Source organism: Leopardus geoffroyi, chromosome D4, assembly GCF_018350155.1.
Source record: "Leopardus geoffroyi isolate Oge1 chromosome D4, O.geoffroyi_Oge1_pat1.0, whole genome shotgun sequence".
In the NCBI taxonomy this organism is placed as follows: Eukaryota; Metazoa; Chordata; class Mammalia; order Carnivora; family Felidae; genus Leopardus; species Leopardus geoffroyi.
Genome location: NC_059342.1, coordinates 89,375,681 through 89,395,243, shown reverse-complemented (window position 1 = coordinate 89,395,243; position 19,563 = coordinate 89,375,681). Strand labels below are relative to the sequence as shown.

At 60.1% G+C, this 19,563-nt stretch overlaps 1 protein-coding gene across 1 annotated transcript; it reads right to left on the bottom strand.

The window, feature by feature from the left end:
- Positions 1–5,175: 5,175 nt before the first annotated feature.
- PLPP7 (phospholipid phosphatase 7 (inactive)) lies at positions 5,176–17,905 on the bottom strand. The gene is made up of 2 exons (XM_045468194.1): positions 16,862–17,905; positions 5,176–6,408 (listed from the first exon to the last, which is right to left on the bottom strand). Exons 1-2 carry the CDS (start codon positions 17,310–17,312, stop codon positions 6,044–6,046), a joined length of 816 nt encoding a protein of 271 aa, XP_045324150.1. The 5' UTR covers positions 17,313–17,905; the 3' UTR covers positions 5,176–6,043.
- Positions 17,906–19,563: the final 1,658 nt, after the last annotated feature.

Genomic DNA, 19,563 nt, shown 5'->3' with positions numbered 1-19,563 from the left:
CAATGGACACAGCAGCGGGGGTGGGGGGGGGGCCGGGGGCGGGCCCGAGTGAGGCACCGGGCCGAGGTCCCTATCGCTGCCATAACAGAGCACCTCGAGCTCAGCAGCTTAAAGTACCACCAGTTTATCGTCTTACCGTCTGGAGGGTCAGAGGTCCACAGCCTCCTTGGGCTAAGCTCAAGGTGTGGCAGGTCTGGTTACTTCTGGGGGCTCCAGTGGAGCATTGGTTTCCTTGCCTTTCCCGGCTTCTAGAGCCCCTTCCCCTAGTTTCCAGGCCAGCAGGCTGAGCCCCCACGTTGTGCGCTCTGGCCTTCCTTCCGCCCCCTTCTACTTTGCAGGACTCATGTGATTGCACCGGGCCCACCTGCCAGGTTATGTCCCTAGTTAAGGTCAGCTGATTAGCAAACCTGATTCCGTCTGCTGCCCTAATTCCCAGGGCCATCTAATGTCGGATTCTGGGCACTGGGACGTGGATGTCCCTGGGGGGCCGTTATTCTGTCCGCCAGAGCACGTTGCATGCGTCATCAGTTCCTCCCCAGATCCTCGGGCAGTGGGGACTGTCATCGTCACCCTTGATTTATCTGCAGCTCTGCAATGCTGACGACCCCTCCAGAGAGCGGAAAAGCGGGGTCTCAGGCCAGGGCCGCCTGGCTCGGAGGCCCCCACCCTGTGCTGACTAGGCTTTGTTCGCTCCTTCCCGCCCCTGGGAATGTCCCGTGAGGAGAAAATCACAGATGTGCCTGACGATGGCGCAAGTTTTCACGGGAACGTGGTTTACAGCCTCGAAAAACCTCCAGGAGCCTAATCAAGCAATAGGTACTCAGAGAGGCCTGGCTAAGAAAACAGATGCATGGCGGGGCGCCTGGGGGGCTCAGTCGGTTAAGCGTCCGACTTTGGCTCAGGTCATGGTCTCGCGGTCTGTGGGTTCGAGCCCCGCGTCGGGCTCTGTGCTGGTGGCTCGGAGCCTGGAGCCCGCTTTGGATTCTGTGTCTCCCTCTCTCTCTCTCTCCCTGCCCCTCCCCCGCTTGCGCTCTCCCTCCATGGTAAATAAACATTAAAAAGAAAGAAAGAAGATGGATGCACGTTAACTATACTGGAATGAAAACGAAAAAAGTTAATAAAAAAAAGAGGAAGTGATGTGTGCAGCTGACGGCTCTGTGGGACACTGGGAGGGCATCTGGAGACGTGCCTGCCCCAGAGACGTGTCCGTGACATCCGACGAAATAAAAGAGCAGATTATGAAAAGAATATGTGCCATTCGGCTTGGTTTGAAGTGCGTGTGTGTGCGTGTGTGTGTGTGTGTGTGAGAATTCAGGTGGATGGCACGGGGCACGGTCTCGTTAAGGGTCATCTCAAGGCAACATGACACCAAGATGAACTGAAAGGCTATTTTCTTCGTGCCCGTCTTTCCATTTCCCCCGGCGTGAACGTATATCCTTTTCATAGGAAAAGAAAACCGTAAGGGCAACCTGAGTTTGAATATAACATGAGTGACCTTTCCCGCCTCCCGCTGGCTCGCGAGTCGGGCGAGTGTGGTGGGCACTCTGGACGCCCGGGCTTGAGCTATGGCCCAGGCTGACACCTGTGCGTGTCTGTCATATGTCTCTGTGCCTGCGTGAGCGCACAGAAGCATCACCGGGACAGACGTGCCCCAGGGCCACCTCTTTCCATGGTGGGGTTGCAGCATCTGGGCGCCCAAGAGCCTCATTGTAACCGTGATGAGACCAGTGCTCTGGCCTTCCCCGAGGGTCCACCCCCCCCCCCCCCAGGGCTTGTCCCCATGCCGGCTCCCAGCGGCCTCTCTCACCTGTGAACTTGGACTTGGAGGTGCAGCCCCTCCCCGGGGCAGAGCGGGCACAGCCCCAGAGCCAGCAAGGTCTCTGAGCCCCAGCCACAGGCCCCGCCCGCCCCCTCCTAGGTGGCGGCCCCAGTCTTCACACCCAGCTCTGTCCCTCTGTCCCACCGCCCTCGCCAACCCCATCCCCAAATCCTCAACAGACAGAACAGCTGTTTTGTCCCTTTTCTGGGGCTGGAGTGGGGTTCATCCCTCTCCTGGGGTTTGAACCGCGGTGACCAGGAGCACAGAATCCCTGAAGCTCTGCAGCTGCCATGGAGAAGGTTGCAGGTGATTGTACACCCGGCCCTGCCCTGTGCACCCCCACCCCGGGGTCCAGGCAAACCACGCCAGAGGCCAGCCCGCACTGGTCCCACCATGACACGGGCACACGCCCACCTCCAGATTCCTCAGCTCCCGACCAACACCTGCCCAGCCAAGCCCCTAGCGCCCTGCCCCGCCCCCGAGGGCCCAGGGAGCACGCGTGGTCCTCTCCAGGGGCACGGTGGCCCAGGCAGCTCATTCTTTCCTTCGCAGGCCTCAGCTGGGGGCTCTGTCTCTCTAATGCTCACACCTGTGCACGGCCAGCCTCAGCCCCATTTTATGGAGGGGAACACCGAGGCTCAGAGGGCTCAGTGATTCGTCAGGGCCAGAATTTGAAGCCAGATCTGTCTGACTCCCATGTGTGTGCTCTTTCCTCCACACCGGCCTGCCCAGCTCAACTCCAGCTTGGCCCCCACTCCCGCCTTGGCCCTCTAATCAAGTGACCTTTACCGAGGAAACCCAGGCGGGCGATTCTCTGGCCTACACCTTTGGGGCCGGGCCACCTTGAGGGCACCTGTCCTCAGGCCTCTGCCTCACCTCTTGGAAGGCAGACACTCGGTTAAGCGTCTGACTCTTGATTTCGGCTCGGGTCATGATCAAGCCCCACGTCGGGCTCTGCGCTGGGCGTGGCTGCCCCTCTCCTCACTCTCTCTGTCACGTGTGCTCTCGCTCTCTCTCAAAAAAAAAAAAAAAATTGAATAAAAAAGTGGCACACCTGAAGCTAATACAACTATTGTGCACCAACTAGATGTCAATAAATAATGCGAAAAGCCAACCCACCCGTTGCCGGCAACCTTGCCCCGACGCTGGGGGGCGCCCTGCCCTTCTGTTTTCCAGAGGGCTTCTCTGCTCTGAGGCCGCTCAGGCCTGGGCTCCAATCCTGGCTGTGCCACATCCTAGCTGAGTGACTTCGGGGAAACGACTTTCCTTCTCTGAGCCTCAGTCTTCTCACCTGTAAAATAGGGCCAAGTCCCCTCCCGTCCCCTCCCCTCCTCTCCCAGAGTCAGTCGTGAACTGAATGTCAGCTCCACTGACAGGTGGTTCCGGAGAGGTTAGGAATGAAGGAGAGGCCTGAGATCTGAGGGGTAAAGAGGAAAATGTCGATTCTGCACAGCCTCTCGGAAAAATAGACGAGGTCAGCGTTACCCTGATGACCCAAGCGGACACAGACAGATCAAGGACAGCCCTCGTGGCTCTAGAGGCAAAAATCCTTAACAAGATCTTTATCCAGTCCAATCCAGCAGTATTTAGAAAAGGGTACTGCGTCGTGAGCCCCGGGGTTTATCCCGGGCACGCAGGCTTGGTTTACCAAACACCACTTCTTAAAATTCACCAGGAAAAAAAAAGAGGGAGCAGGTATTGGCTTTGGTCACAGGAGTGCGGTCCCTATACCCATGCGACAACACACCCATACTTTCCGGTTGCATCGCTGGGGCTCTGGAAGCTGTCCCCTCGTCTCCCCTGCCCCCAGTCCCCGCCCCCAGGCTCTCTCCAGAAACAGTGGGGGGATGGCGGGTTCCTGAGGATTCACAGCCTCCTCCCTACCCCGCCCCCAGCTCCGCTCCCGTGGGCTCCCTCAGAGGGGTCCGTCCAGGATGCCAGGGTGACATCCTCGGGCACAGACCTTACGCCAGGCTCCCCCACGGAGGGCGCCCCGGGGTCACGCATGCCCTCACAGGGATCACTGTCATCCTCGTCTGACAGATCAGGACACGAGGGCTCCAAGAGGGGATGTCACCGCTGCCAGGAAGAGCTGGCACTGGCCTGAGCCTGGGTCTCTAGCACCCGGTGTAACTGACACCCCACAGTATGTGCCTTCCAGACAAGGCTTCCCAGGATGCCTTTCCTCTTAAGCATTTGTTAGGCGCTCGGGGTGCCACCGGCTCCCCTTAAACCTTAGGGGGGCCGCCGAGGGGCCTCCATTCTCCAGCATCCCCTCTCATCCTAGACACTCCAGAGACTGCCACCCACCCCCTGCAGAGGCAGAGCCCTTGGGGACCTGTGTCCCTGCTGGGGACGTGGGCCCATCCCCAGCCCAAAGCTGGAGTGGGATCCACCGTGGACGGCAGGTTCCCAGGGTAGGGGCGAGGTGAAGAAGGAAGACAGCCTCACCCCACTCTGTTCCGCATCCCGTAAGCTCGCCACCTGGGAGCGTCCGTGGAAATGCGCAGAATGTATTTTAAAGGCTCCAGAAGCAGCCGATGTTCAACGTGGCAAGTTGGGGGTTTAAATCGTGGTGGCCCGGCCGGGTGGGTGCCCCAGAGCCCCTCGAGGGAAAAGACAAGGTGCAGGTGTCCCACACCCCTGGCAGCAAAGGGAACACTGGAGGCTCAGGAGAGAAGCCCGGGGCCTTGGGGGGGTGGGTTGGGGAGGGAGGGCGGGTCCTGTCTGCTGGGGCAAGTCCCAGGCGGGGGTGGGGGGGAAGGGGGGGATGTGGGTTCCCTGCAGCAGGAGGGGAGGGTAGTCAGGCCTGAGGGCTAGGCCTGTGGAGTGCTCTGGGTCCGGAGACCCACCTACCCACCGTTCACCACGGGCAGCTGGACCCCTCTGCAGACGGGAATGTTCTGCCCTGTCCCCATAGCCTGGCTGAGAGAGGAAGGCAGTTTCCTCCCCCAAAGGATCGTAGGTGTTATGGGTCGCATCTTGGGCCCCCAAAAGATATGCTGAAGTCCTAACTCTCAGCGCCTGTGAATGTGACCTCATTCAGAAATCGAGTCTTTGCAGATGTGATTAAGATGTAAGTGAAAATGGGGGCGCCTGGGTGGCTCAGTCGGCTAAGTGTCCAACTCTGGATCTCAGCCCGGGATACGATCTCACAGTTTGTGAGTTCGATCCCCCGCATCGTGACCTCAGGGAGAACGACCAACCAGCCCGGAAAAATCTAGGAGCCCCTTAACCTCTGACCACCTGACACCACGGCCCATCCGGGGCTGAAGAAATCCCACCCTTTTGTGTCAACAGAGACCCTCCTGCCTGGAAACTTGCATCACACGAGGAGAGACCACGCAGGAGAGGGGTCCGCTGCATATTGCCTTGTATTGTCACATGAAATGCACATCCACGATGGGTACTTGGAAACGACCTATCAGGTCACATGGAGTCCGGCCCCTGGGGGCCAAAGCGGCACCGATGCCCGCGGCCGTGAGCTCTGCGCAGGCGCTGGGAGAGGCCCACGCGTGCCTCAGGCCCTCCGGCTCCCGGGCGGCCTCTCCCAAAACGCGCTTGAGGAGACGGCGGTTCTTTGGGGGTTAGTAGCTGTTCCTCGAGAAAAGGGGTCTGTGGTCAAATACGCTGAGGAAACACGGAGTTTGACAGGAAGCATTTGCACAGGACTTGTCAGAGCCTTTGTGGCGACAACGGTCCTCGCGAGTGTCCGGCACGGGGGCACGGTGCGCGGCATTGCCCAAGTTTATTTGACCACAAAACCCTTTTCCTTCCCAAAGCGTCTTGCAGGCTGGCATCCGGCAGGGCGCCCTTCGGAAAGTGCTGCCCTGAGCAACCGATGACCGTTAATGGCAGTGGCACCTGTGCTGGGCGGTGGGGGGAGGGGGGGCGCTCTGCCAGGCATCGTGCCGTGGGCACGGCGGGCACAGCCAAGCACTCAGCGGTCGTGACGGCAACCGAGGGACGGGACACGACCCGGCCCCGCTCCCGCCACGTTTAGCTCTCGCCTGCCTTCTCCGTGGCGGAAGCAAAGCATGGCCCAGAGAGGACACGCGCGGTCCAGGCAAAGGGGCAGAGAGCACCCGCCCCTGCCGGCCGCACCGAGCCTCCGGGCGGCCCGGCCGCGGTCGCCGGCCTCCAACCGCGACGGGGGACGTGAGGCCGCCGGTCGGCCGCCGCGCCTGCCTCGTCTCTCGGCTCCCGGAGCCCCGAGCAGGCGGCTCACCAGGCGGAGATGAGCATCTGGCAGGTGTTGGAGGACATCCAGACCAGCTCCACCAGGCGGAACTGGAAGTAGCCGATGACGAAGCCCGAGATGACGTCCGTGATGTGGTGGCGTCCGATCATCACGCGCGACAGGCCCACGCAGAAGGCCCAGAGTACCAGCAGGACGCGCAGGGGCACGGCCAGCACCAGGTGGCTGAGGAAGAACTTGGACACCATGGCCGCGCGGCTGGCGTGCCCGGCGGGGAAGGCGTACACGTCCATGGTGAGGTAGTCCAGGAGGCTGGGGTTCGTCTCGAACGGGCCGCGACGCTTGATGAGTTTCTGCACGCCGGCCACCGTCATGATGTCCAGGAGCAGGGCTGTGGGCGAGAGGGAGAGGCCCCGAGGGACCGTCAGTGTCCCCTCACACCTCAGCACCCCCGCCCTGCCTTGCTTCCTTCGCTCCAGCCACGCTGACCCCCCTGGCGCGTTTCTACCCCAGGGCCTTTGCCTGTGCTGTACCTGAACGCCCTTTCCTGGGACGCCCACCCGGCCCGGGCCCTCCCTTTCCTCGGCAGACCGGCCTCCCGACCACCCGTTTACCGAAGCCCTGGCCCATCACACGCTTTCTCAGCATCACTCTCGTCTCTCTTCCCTGACGCCACACGTGCTCCGCGAGGGCCCAGACCCAATTTGTTCATGGCGCTCGGTAAAGGTGCCAGCACGACAGAGTGGGTCATCAGGGGCAGCATGGGCCCCTGAGGAGGGCCTCGGTCCTGACCCACCAACCCAGGCTGGTGATTCTTCTGGAAGGACCTCACTGACATCCCTGCGGTCCTGGGAACAGCACACGACTATATCCCTGGTTTTGAGAAGCGAAGGTGAAATTCGTGTCACCTAAGCGTAGCGTTCAGTGGCATTCAACACACTCACAGGGTTGGGGTGCCTGGCGGGGGGGGCTCAGTCGGTTGGGCCACCGACTTCGGCTCAGGTCATGATCTCACGGTCCGTGAGTTCGAGCCCCGCGTCGGGCTCTGTGCTGACGGCTCGGAGCCTGCTTGGGATTCTCTCTCCTTGTCTCTCTCTGCCCCTTCCCCGCGCGTGCCTTCTCTCTCTCTCTCTCTCTCTCAAAATAAATACACTTAAAAAAAAATACATTCACAGGACTGTCCATCCACCAGTTCCCAGTGGCAAAACACGCTTCTCACCCCCAAAAGGAAGTCCGGGACCCATGACACGACCTGTCCCTCTCCTATTGCCCCCAGCCCTGGCCGCCACCGATCTGCTCTCTCTCTCTACGGATCTGCCTCCTGTGGGCACTTCTCATGCAGGGAGTCAGACACGTGGCCTTTTGTGTGAGGCTGCTTTCAGTCAGGATCGTGTGTTCGAGGTCCGTCCACGCAGCACGCATTGGTACGTTATTCCTAAAGCGGAATAATAGTCCGCGGCCGGGACCCCCCCCCCCCCCCCCCCCCCCCCCGCCGTTTGTGTATCCATCCGCCTGTCAGGGGACGTCTGGGTTCCTTGCACCTTCTGGCTATTGCGGATGCTCGCGTCCAAGTATTTGCCGAGCGCCTGTTTCCGGTGTTTGTGAGGACAGGCCTATGGTGGAGTCGCACGATGATATGGTAACTCTAGCTGGTAACTTCTGGAGGAACCATCACACTATTGGCCGCGGCAGCAGCCGAACCATATCGTCCCCCTTTTACGGAGGACAAGACCAAGCCTTAGAGGTCGGAGTATTCGTACCTGCGGCTCGTCCTTTCTGGAAGGTTCCGCCCTGTCCCTCCCCCGCCGACTTATTTTCCCTCGTCCTTCAGGACTTGCCCTTATTACTTCTCAGTCCCAGCCCGCCTGATCCTGGCGGCCAGCCGGCATCCAGCAGGTGTGTCGGTGAGAGTGTTTCCTTCTCTGGGGCTCCCCCCCAGGGTCGAAATTACCCGACGCCTGTTCCGAGACCTCCGCCACCCGCAGGGAAATCAGAGCTTCCCTGGCTCTTTGGGCTGTGGCCAGCCACAGCCTGGGTGTCGGGTGGGCTGCTGGGGTCTGGGGGGTTAATGTGGACCAGGATCAGGCCCTGAGAAGGAGCCAAACGTGACATTAGTCACTGGAAGGCATAGTCGTCTGTCCAACTGGTGACCAAGTTTCTCAGCCAGAAACCAAGGCTCATCACCTTGGCAGGCTGTTGCTGGTTTAAAAGCTGCCTTCCCAGACAAGCGTGAATCTTGGAGCAGGTGTGCACAGAGGAAGGCAGGAGGGAGGGGGCAGCGTTGGCCTCCTCAGATTTGGTGGCCGAAGGCACGAAGGGCTTGTGCCCGAGTCTCCCCACATGCCCCGGCCCCCGTCATGGCTGGTCAGGAACCACAGGCCAAGGACTGAGCTAGACCCACGCCCTCCTCACTTTTTAGGAGCCAAGCATTTCTTCCCCGTCGAAAGCAAATACAAAGATTCAGGGTGTGGAACAGATAAGAGAGGTGGCCCTGTGGAGAAGCTGGGGGGGGGGGCTCCGTTTGGGGACCCTCCCCGGTCCCCCCCCCCCCCACAGAGGCCTCGGAGGCTACCTGTGTCCCCTGATTTCAGTATTTTTTAGTTTTGAGAGCGAGAGAGCAGGGGAGGGGCAGAGACAGAGGGAGATAGAGAATCCTAAGCAGGCTCCATGCTGCCAGCGCAGAGACTGACGTGGGGCTTGAACCCCCGAACCATGAGATCGTGAGCTGAGCTAAAAGCAAGAGTCAGATGCTTAAGCGACTGAGCCACCCAGGCGCCCCTGCGTCTGGGCCATGGGGAATCCGCTGCTATTTCTGGCCGGTTCTGTCTCTTGAGGCCATAACGAGGTAGAGACTCTACCCCTTTGCCGCTGGCTGTCCGTCTGGCCCCGCCCATCCTATGCCTTGTTCATTCATTCACTGGACCTCCAGTTCCTGGGCACGGCTGGCTCTCGGGTAGGTCAGGCACGGGCCCGGCCCCGGGCTGGTGAGCCCGGCTGGCCGAGTGCCGTGGGGCCGAGGTAGCAGGTGGGCAGTAAGCACTGGTTATAGAGTTCCTCTCTATAACGGGACAGTGGTCTCCCAGTCCCCACGCTGTGGCCGTTGGGTGTTGAGGCTTGGAGGAGGAAGAGGCAGGACGGCTCCCCAGCACAGCTGATGCCTTCCCTGGGCCTCCCCCCACCCACCCCCACCTCCTGCTGCCAGGACGGGGCTGCCCGCCCCTCCTCCAGCACCCCGGCCAGCCCTCCTTGTGACCATGATTCTGACACTATCAGCGCATAATCTAGGGCCCAGAAATAGAAGCAAATGGAGCCATCACTCAGGGCTCCGTGAATTCCGATCGCACAGCACTGTCAACTTCCCTGACCTACATTCCTCCTGGCCTTGGAGAGGAGGCAACGGGGGCCCACGGGGAAGGTCGGCCCGGCAGGATGCTCGGGGGAGAGGGGCAGGACGGCGGCAGAAGCCCGTCGCCCCTGGCGCGCCGTGCGAGCAGATCGGGCCACCTGGCCTCCCCGGGCCTTCACCCCCTGCGGTCAACGAGGGCAGTGGCTGTGCACGCACCTGGGCTCCAGAATCAGAGGCCAGCTTCAAGGTCAGCTGCTTGCCGACCGCACGACCTTGGCACGTCCGCCTCTCCCAGCCTCCCTTCCCCTCATTGACAAAGTGCCGGAGGCCACTCAGAGCGCGGTTCGCAGGACGCGCTTCATAAACGGCGCCTGGGACACAGGGCTCGGCCTCCCTCACCATCCCGGTTGTAGCCATTTCCACTCCCGGCCCCTCTCAGCAAGCTGGGCTCTGAGATGTCCGGGCCCCCAGGCAGGAGGCACAGCTGTTCCCCAGGCCCTGCTGCCCCGGCAGCCTCCCCGCCTCAGAGCAGGGCGAGAGACCTGTCTCAGCGTCCCCTGTCCTTCCCCACCCCAGAGACCTTGGGGGCCTGTGCTGCCTGCAGAACCAGAGGGGTCACAGGGCCGAGGCCAGGGGCCAGAGCTTTCTGAGAAAAGAGCTGCTATCATGGGAGATTTGGAATTGGCTGCTCCTGAGGCCTCCTGCCTGCCTGTGGCTGGCTGCTTGTGTGTGTGTGTGTGTGTGTGTGTGTGTGTGTGTGTGTGTGTGTGTCTGCCCGGAGGCAGAGGAATGGCTGAGGTGACCTCTCCTGGCCCCCGTGGAGCTTCAGCTGCTTTCCAGCATGGGGGAATCAGGCTGGGCAGGAGGCGGGAAGGGGGAGGCTGTGGGCTCAGCAGAGAGCCAAACCCGGCCTGACCAGGGTGGGGGTGGGGTGGGGGCTCCTTGTTGGCCGGCGAGGGGACGGGTCTGTGGGCCGTGACTCTCACTGGCTGGGGCAGGGAGGAGGGGTCCCAACTCTTCCGGCCCCGGGGGCCGACCCTGCCTCTTAGCCCCCCATTCCAACTCCTCCAGGAGCTGGGGGACCGGCCGGCAGGGCTGTGGGGCAGCACCAATCCCTCTAAACTTTCTGAAGGGCATTCGGCCTCAGACCTAGAAGCCTTTGCAACACGACTTCCTTGACTCAGCTCTTCCATTCGTAGAATATCTCCTTGGGAAATAATTAGGGATACGCACCGTGATTTACGGTCTTCCTAACACCGAGGACCGCACCAACGCGATGCCCTTGAGTCAGAGACGGATGGGATGTGTCGTGGCCAAGTCTAGACAATGGCGTGCCGGGGCCACCGCCAACGATGAGGCAGGTGTGTATTTATAGCCACCGAAGGAGCCCTGTGGGGTTTTTTGTTAAGTGGAGAAGGACAAGTACCAAACAGGATTTGCAGTATGATGCCGTTCTTATAAAATAAGATGTAAATGTGTCTATACGCAGAGACACAAAGTCCGGAAGGCTCCACCGACTGGTTAAGAGTGCTTCTCTCTAGGTAGGAAGACGAGGGTGATTTTTTTTGTTGTCTTTCTGTCATCCTGCATTTAATCGTTTTCTTCCCACGAACAGGCGTTATTGGGCACATTGTTAAACAGTTATTTTTACAAAAGGACAAGTGGTGCATGACTGCACTTTTAGGAGGCACCCTAGAATAGACGAATTCATAGAGACGGAAAGTAAACAGCGGTTACCAAGGGTTGGGGGATGGATGAACCCTGGGGACGCTCTCAAGTGAAGGCAGGGAATGGGGAGTTCTTGTTTAAGTGGGGACAGAGCCCCAGTTTGGGAAAATGGAAAAGTTCTGGAGGTGGGTAGGGGTGATGGTTACCTACGATGCGAATGCATTTAATGCCGCTGCATTTTAGCACTTAAAGATGGTTCACGTGGTCAACTTCATGTGTGTTTCAGCACAGGCACGCGAAATCTCTTTAAAAAACCAGTGCACGGTTCCAGCAGGATGTAGCTCTCAGGGAGGCGCGCAGCGAGCAGAGGGGTGGAGTGGGGGGCGGGTGTCCCGAGGGTAGGTGGGAACCTTCTAGTCTTTTAGCACTGGGACCTCCACTCTGTCGGTGTGAGCAGTGTGTGTGTAGACGCATGTGCCCATGCCCAGCACCTCTCCCGACCTGGGCAGCCCCTGACTTCAGCCAGAGCCACGCCCCCAGCCCTGGGCACCCTGGCGGGGAGGGTGGGGGGCAATGCGAGGGCCCTGGCCTGTCTTTTTCTCTCCCGGCCTGAACAATCTGCTTTCTCATCTGAAGATTCCAGATAGCAAGGCCGGCTCCAGCTCTCACCGAAGACTGTTGGGGGACAAGGAAATCAAAGCCACAGGCACAGGACTCTGACAGCATCATCTATTCACTCAGCTGAGTACCAGGCAGTGTAGACATGAGCCTGCCCAATCACGCATGGCCACAAGGGCAGCTGTCAGGACGGTGCGTGGTCAGGGGGCGGCTGAAGGCCCCCCCCCCCCCGGAGGGACCGATGTCTCACTGAGCCCCACGGAGACATGACAAGTGAAGCCAGGAAAAGGCGGGGGAATGTTCTCTCCCTGCAGATCTGGCAGCCACCGGCTCCACAGGAGAGCTCCAGATGGGAAGGCCGGTCGGCCTAGGTAGCCATCAATTAGGGACAGGCAGGCGGGGGGGGGGTGGGGGGGGTGGTCGTCACCAAGGCGTCGCTGAGAGCGGACCCAGTGGGTGGTGAGGGAGAGATGACATCACAGATTATACAGAGGGTCTGCACAGGGGGCCGGGTGGGTGTAGGGCTGCTGCAAGGCTGACGGGCCAGTTCTGGTTTCTGAACCTTGAAGCTTGAGGTAAAGGGACGCGGGGCTGAGACCACGTTCCCAAAGGGCACGTTCATGGCCCGGCGGGTCCTGTGAGAAGGAGGCCTTGCTGGGAACAACACTGCAGGAGGTCATTTGAGAAACCTACGCTATGCTAGCATGTGCCCAGAGTTAGGCTGTCACACGCGTCCAGAGGCCCGTGACCCAAGCCGCAGGGGATGTTATTCCTGGGGAGGAGGGGGTTTAAGGGAAGCCCTCACTGTTTTGGTCATCTGTCCTCGCAATGTTCGAATTTCCCTTCCTAGAAGAGGATATGATGGCAGAGTGCTCAGCGTCACTGATCATTAAGGAAGATGCAACTCAAAGCCACGAGATACCACTTTGCACGCTCACTAGGATGCTCATTATCAAAACCCGGAAACCAGTGGGCGTTAGCAAGGACCCAGAGAGACGTGAGCCCTCGTGCATCGCCGGTGGGATGGTGCAGCGGCCACGGGCAACAGTGCGGGTGTTCTTCGAAAAACTACCCCAGCGCGCCGAAAGCAGGGACTTGCGCACCCGTGTTCACGGCGGCGCTGTTTGCGACAGCCGTGGGGCAGAAGCAAGCCAAGTGTCCACCGATGGGTGACGGATCAACAAAACGTGGCGTAGCCATACCGCGGAATATTACTCAGCCTTGAAAAGGAAGCGACTCCTGATGCCCGCTACAGCACGGAGGAACCTGGAGGCCATTACTCAAAGTGAAATCAGCCAGACACAGAAGGACGACGGTGTGTGACTCCACTTTTCTGAGGCCCCTAGAGAAGTCACGTTCATAGAGACGTAGGAAGGAGAGCGGTGGGTGCCAGGGGCTGGGCAAGGAGCTGGGGAGTCAACGTTTAATGGAGATGGGGGTTCCGTTTGGGAAGAGGAAAAGCTCCGGAGACGGACGGTGGTGATGGTTCCATGACATTGCGAATGTGTTCAATGGACAGGAACACTTAAAATGGCTAAAATTTTTTTTTTTTTTTAATTTTTTTTTTTTCAAGGTTTATTTATTTTTGGGACAGAGAGAGACAGAGCATGAACGGGGGAGGGGCAGAGAGAGGGAGACACAGAATCGGAAACAGGCTCCAGGCTCTGAGCCATCAGCCCAGAGCCCGACGCGGGGCTCGAACTCACGGACCGCGAGATCGTGACCTGGCTGAAGTTGGACGCTTAACCGACTGCGCCACCCAGGCGCCCCAAAATGGCTAAAATTTTAATAGACAGGACAATCTCAATAGAGACACTTTTATAGATCATGGCAACAAGACATGGGAGGCATGGTCCGCCAAGGACAAGCCCACGAAGAAATCGGGATGGGCTTGGTGAGCTGGGATTGGCCTAGGTCACCTGTCGCATGGCTCTCTGTGGGATCATCAAGCCTGACGCTGCAGGGGAGGGCCGAGGGAGGGGACTGAGTCATCATCTCACAGGTGTCTGGGACCTGGGCGGCGGGGGGGGGGGACCCAGGACTGCTTTTGATAATGGCGATGGGGCAAGGATAGTGCTATGCAGAGTTGCACAAGCGTTAACTGGCATTAGTATGAGCCAAGATGCTCATGTGTGCTTCTTGAGTGAGCTGTCCCAGCCACCCGTTTGCCGGATGAGGAAAATGAGGCTCAGAGAGGCAAAGTCACATGTCCGAGTTCCCACAGCGGGGCTAGGATTTGCACCCAGGTCCAGCCGACTCTGGAGTCCAAGGTTTTGCCAGCTGCTAAGACCCCTTTTGGCTTGTTCTTCAGGCTGGGCAGCATGGCCCTGGGGGGAGGGAACACGGAGGTGGGGGGGGCAGTGCAGAGGACTTCCTCCTGGCCCAGCTGGGACCCCTCCCAGGGTGACCGGCTAGAACTCTCAGTTCCCCGGGCACCTGAGTTTTCCCTTCTGGGGCCGCAGGGAGCCTAGGTCCCAACTACACAGGCGGGGCCTCCGCTCACAGCCCAGAGACTGCCCCCGGGAATTAGCTAGGTACCCCAGTGCTCAGGGCAGGAGGGCAGGACTGGGATGTTCACCTGCAACCCACTGTGCCAAGTGCCTTATCAGCTTCCTCTAAGCCCTGGGGCCCCCCACGTACAGATCAGGAAACTGAGGTTCAGAGACGGGAACTGGCTTGAACAAGTTCACAGAGAGAAAGGATCAGGGAAGGATTGGAAAAAGCCCAGTCTGACCTGGGAGCCTGTGCTCTAGGGTGGAAAGCTGCCCCCCGCCGTCCCCCCAAAGACTGAAGGACAGACTGAACTTTGCACTCTGCGCTGCTCTCCCCAGGTAGGGAATGGCAGACCCCCTGGCGGGTTGGGCCAGAGCTGTGGGATCTGAACCCACCTTGGCTACCTGCTTTCTGCCACGGAACTGAGGGGCTCGGTCTGCACCCCCACAGAGTGAGTGGAGCCCACAGACCACTCTGCCTGCTCTGAGCACCTGCTGTTGAGAGGCTGCTTTGTGCCAGGCCCCTATTTCTCTGTGCTCTTAGCGCCCAGATACACCAGCAAAGGTGCTGGCAGGTGGAAAACATCCCCCCAGACCCTTCACCTCCTTGCTGTATTCATGCTTCTGGAACGATGGGGTGGTACCCGCAGCCTGCGGGCTGACGGCGAGTGGGGAGGCAAAGGGTTTGCCGTCTGGAGGACGTGGCTTTGGTTCCTGGGCCTGCCACTAACGCTTGTGTGGAGTGGGCATGTCCCTGGACCCCTCTGAACCTCGGTTAACTCATCTGTAAAGCGGGTACACGAATGCTTATTAAGTCGTTAAAAATATTTTTAGATTATGAAATACAGGACATTCATGGCATCGTATTCGGTACACAAAGAAGCTCAATGAATGAGGTTTTTAAAAACTTAAGAACGACTGTCATTCTTATTCGAGAAGGGAGGCATCCCGAATCTGAAGCAGGTGCCTTTGGGCCCACAGCTGCTGGTTGCCGGAATGAGCCAGAAACCTCCTCTTAACAAGCTAGAAGTGCTCCCCGCACCGTCTCTGACCAGCTGCATGACCGTGGGCAAGCCGCCGCCCTGTGCCTCAGTTTCCTCCTCCTTACAAGGGGAAGATGCTGCTTCTCCCTCCCGGGACCGTGAGAGGATTAGAAGCGAAGGTGTGTTTCATGCAATGCCGGGCACACAGTTAACACCGAACACATTACAAACACAGCTTTATCACCTCCAACCTCACCCAGGGAAGGGACCTGCGGACAGGGGCTAGGGAGCAGGGCTGAGAGGGAGGCTTCAGGGTCCCTTCTCACCCCTGTCCTCGGACACCAGACAACCTAACTCCCAACACGGCTTTCTGGACCGGCTGCTCTGTCTGGGGCTGTAAGAGTCCCAGGGAAACCTCGGATAATGAGCGCAGGGCTCTGCCCCGGGAAGCCCGTGGCAGGGCGCCTGGAAAGAGCACAAGCCTGGTGTCAGGCAGGCCCGGTGCAAATCTCTAGCTCCGAAGCCTTGGCCAGGTTGCTTTATTTATAGGAACCTCAATTTCCTAATCTGTAAAGTGGGAGCGATAATAGCACCAGTCACGCGGGACTGTCTATTCGGGAGAAACAACAAGTCACGTAAACGATTTAATAAGAAGAACGGGAAAACGTGGTGGGGGGCGGGGGTTGCAAGGAAGCCCCTGACCGTCTCCTCCTCCCCACGTCCCACCCACAGCGTGTCCAGCCCCAGACCCTCTGAGACCTAAGCAGCGAGATGCACATTATCCTAACTTCATCTGGGATCGCAGCTGTCGGTGGCCCAGCCTACTACTCCCCTTCTGGAGCTGGGTTCCCTGGGCAGGGTTTGCTTGGCCTGAGACCTCCGACCGCCTGTGCCCAAATTGGTGGCCGCAACTGAGAGGGCCGAGGGGACCAACGTGGGCCCGGCGTGGAGGGTGGAAGCCGGGGTTCCCCTAGCACCTTGGGGATCTGCAGGTGCGCAGGATGGGGGTCGGTGTCACCTTGCGAGTGGGGGTGAGTGGGTCCCCCAGCACAGGACGGTGCCAAACGGAGAGATACCGGCAGCAGAGATGGTGGTAAAACAAACCAGCACCAGCTCACCTGGCCGGTTCCTCCAGCGACTCACCTAGGGAAGCAGCAGGTAAGGACTCTAGGCGGCCACAAGTGGGCAGGAGCCCCAGACTGGACCTCCGGCACCCCCAGGCCTGGGCAGCAGGCAGGGGCTCTGAACCAACCGGGGGGGGGGCATGTGGGCAGCTCACAAGCCTTGTTTGCAAGCAGCCTAGGAACTCAAGGACCCCAACCCATGGGATGGGAGCTCCCCCTCTCTGGACACTTACCAGGATCCCAGCTCCAGGACCCCCACCAGATTCTTGACGGCCTCCCTCGAGGCCACATCCTCCAGCACCCCCTCCCTTCAAGCCGCCTCTGGGGCAGTGGGGGCACTTTGCCAAGAGCCGGGCCCTTCCTTGGAGGTTCCCTCAGGGCCTCCACCTTCTCGAGGCCCCCGCTCTAGAGGGGGGCCCCCGTCTGCGCATCCCCGGCTCTCTCTTTCCCAGGCTGGAGGTTTGCCTGTTTCTGGGGCACCCGTCCTGCCTAACCTCATTAGATGGTTCCAGGCGGCTTCTGAGGGCCCCACTCATGCTGGCCGGGGCGGGGTGGGGTGGGCTCCCTCCGGGGGGAACTGGCGGGGCGGGTGGCGGACGGCGGGCACACTCACCCAGGAGCAGGTTCATGAGCACCTCCTGGCCGGCCAGTGTGCTGCTCTTCACCAGGCAGAGGATGGTACCCCCGATCCAGGGGATGCCGTGGCCCGTGATGCCAATGAGCTTGACCATGGAGCGGGCGCTGGCCCAGGACGCGGCACGGCCGGCACACACGCCCAGCCGCTTGGACATGCAGATGTCAATGGCCAGCAGGGAGTTGAAGGCGATGCCCTTGAAGGAGGGGTTCAGCTGCATGCAGTCCTCCTCGGGCAGCTGCTGTGACTGGCGCCTCTCGCGGGCCCCATCGCCAGGGGACGGGGGCTGCGCCGAGGGGCCCGGGGCCTTCCTGCCCGAGCTGCGGGGCTCCGGGGCGCCCTTGGGGGGCTGGTTCAGGGACAGGAACTCGGCTCTGTTGAGGACGTTGTTGCGGTCTCGGGCCCGGGCGCGGCTCTGGGAGGCTGGCATGGTGACGCCTCGCGCCACGAGGGCCGGTGCCAGCCGGGCTGGGAGGCCTTCTCCCCGAAGACCGGAGCCGCCCGGGGATCCCGCCACCACTCCCTGCCTCCCTGCCTTCTCCGCAGCAGCTGTTAAATATAGAGTGCAGGATTGCACATGGCTGTTTACCTCCAGCTGCCACTGGGCTCCACGGGGACGTCAGTGCCAGCTGCGCAGCCAATCGAGCCCACCGATGCGGGCCAGCGCCAATGGAGCCACCGGGGAGGCGGACGAGTCCACAGCTGCGGCCTCGCTGCCTCGGGGCCTGGGCTATTTAAATCTTCCAATGGCTCACTCCCCGGGACTGGAGGAGTCTGGGAAATGTAGTCCTCCCACTGCCCTGGCCCAGAGGCCCCCAGACGCAGGCCCTGAACTAACCCCTGCTCTTACCAGGTTCCCTCGGAGCAGCGCGGACCCCTGTGAGCCAGGCTCACCCGCCCCATTGGCCTGGGCCCTGGGACCCCATCCCGTGGACCGGACAGTGGGGCCACGCCAAAGGCCTCCCTGGGCACCAGACGGAGTGAAGGACGTCACTGACGGCATCATCTTGGGTCGGCTGGGGCTGGGCCCAGCCCCCTCCCCCCCCCCCCCCCCCACCCCATGACAGCATTTCATTAAGCTAGCAGCTTGGGGCTTTATTCCTATTTTTTGATCAGTCTTGAATTTGGCTTCGGTGCATGAGGGTCCAATCAAATGGCAATAATCTGTAAGATCTGATTTCCATTAGAGGGAGGGTTGGGTGATCGGTTGGTAATGGATCTGCCTCTTGGAGGCTGTCTCCACTGCTTAGAGTTTTTCCGAAGGACAGGGGCACTCCAGCAGCTTCAGGCAGCCCACCAGTGGTTATCAAACGCCCGATGCGACCCGAGGGGCCTGGCACGCGCCACAAATGACAGGTCCGTCCTGTCCCTGGGAAGCTCAGTTCAGTGGGGGGGTCAGACAAATGACATGGAAATGATTGCAGTGCAGAGACATGGGATAGGGTCACAGAACCACAGCCTGGGTTTGTCTTGAGAATCACGGTGGGAGGACAGGTTACCCCACGTGAAGTCCCAGAGGCCTGTGCGGCCGGTGCATGACGCAGAAGGACAAGGGAGGCTGGGAGCCAAAGAGGGCAGACTGAGAGGGCCCAGCTGAGGACTTGGGGTTTGAGTCAGGCCTCTCTGTCCCCACCTGGGTGACTACAGGAACCCAAAGTCTCCACAGCCCTTTGAGGGCTGGCTGGGCCTGGGCTCAAGGGAAAGCCATTGATATAGGGTGACCAGAAGGCTCAGCAGTGAATGCCCTGGTCTCACAGCTCAGGGCCTGTCCATCTAGCTGGGATGGAGGCAGGAGGCTGTGACCTTCCCTTCCAATCATGGAGCCCACCCGTGACACCCCACAGCCTCCAGGTACCAGGTTCAGAGCCTTCCAAGGTGGGGAGGTGAGTGCTCTCTGGCCACAGGGCACCAGCCATGGTCTCCAGAGTCTGACAAATGGGGGATGACCTGGGATCCGGCACCAACTAAGCCGTGGGATCTTGAACAAGTCACGTGGCCCGTCTGGGCCTTGGTGTCTCCACCTGTAACATGGGAATATTAGCGTCTACCTCTCAAAGGCCATTGTGAGGTCAGTGAGATGATGTCTGTTAAATGCTGAGCAGGGTCCCTGCCCCACAGTGAGCCCTCAACCCTATGGGTTAGGAATTGATCCTGTTTGGCAAAAAAGGCCCAGTCTCATCTCACTTCCGAGTGTCCCTTTCAGAAGGACCCACACCTACGCCATACCTGGTTGGTGCGAAGGCAGACTCCAGGAGCCCTCAGGCCGGGGTCCCTTGCCGACTCCCCGGCATCCTTCTTCCAGACTGTTCCACTCAGATCACGCAGCCACAGAAGACGATGTTCCAGACTGGGTGGCGTCCCAGCCTCTTGGGTGGAGCACTGATGACCCGGGCTGCCTCATCCTGGCTCCTGGACAGCTACACATGCAGATGTGCTCGGAATGCGTGGGTGGCGGGCAATGTACTGAGCTCTAGCCCCATAACCAGCCTTTCTGTGAAGATGTGATACCACCCCCATTTTACAGATGAGGAAGCTGAGGCTCAGAGGCATGAAGGCCTCCAGCCAAGAAGCCCGAAAGGGTGGAGGTTCAACTCCCAAGCCAGCCCCTGGGGTGGAACAGGAGGGCGTCCAGACACGGATCCCTCAGACAGCAGGGACCTGGGCACACTCGCTCAGTCCTC

Coding starts and splice junctions, on each gene's coding strand:
- PLPP7 (XM_045468194.1), bottom strand. CDS start 17,312: ATGCCAGCCTCCCAGAGCCGCGCCCGGGCCCGAGACCGCAACAACGTC. Junction 6,409..16,861: donor GCTCATGAACCTGCTCCTGG/GTGAGTGTGCCC, acceptor TCTCGCCCACAG/CCCTGCTCCTGGACATCATG.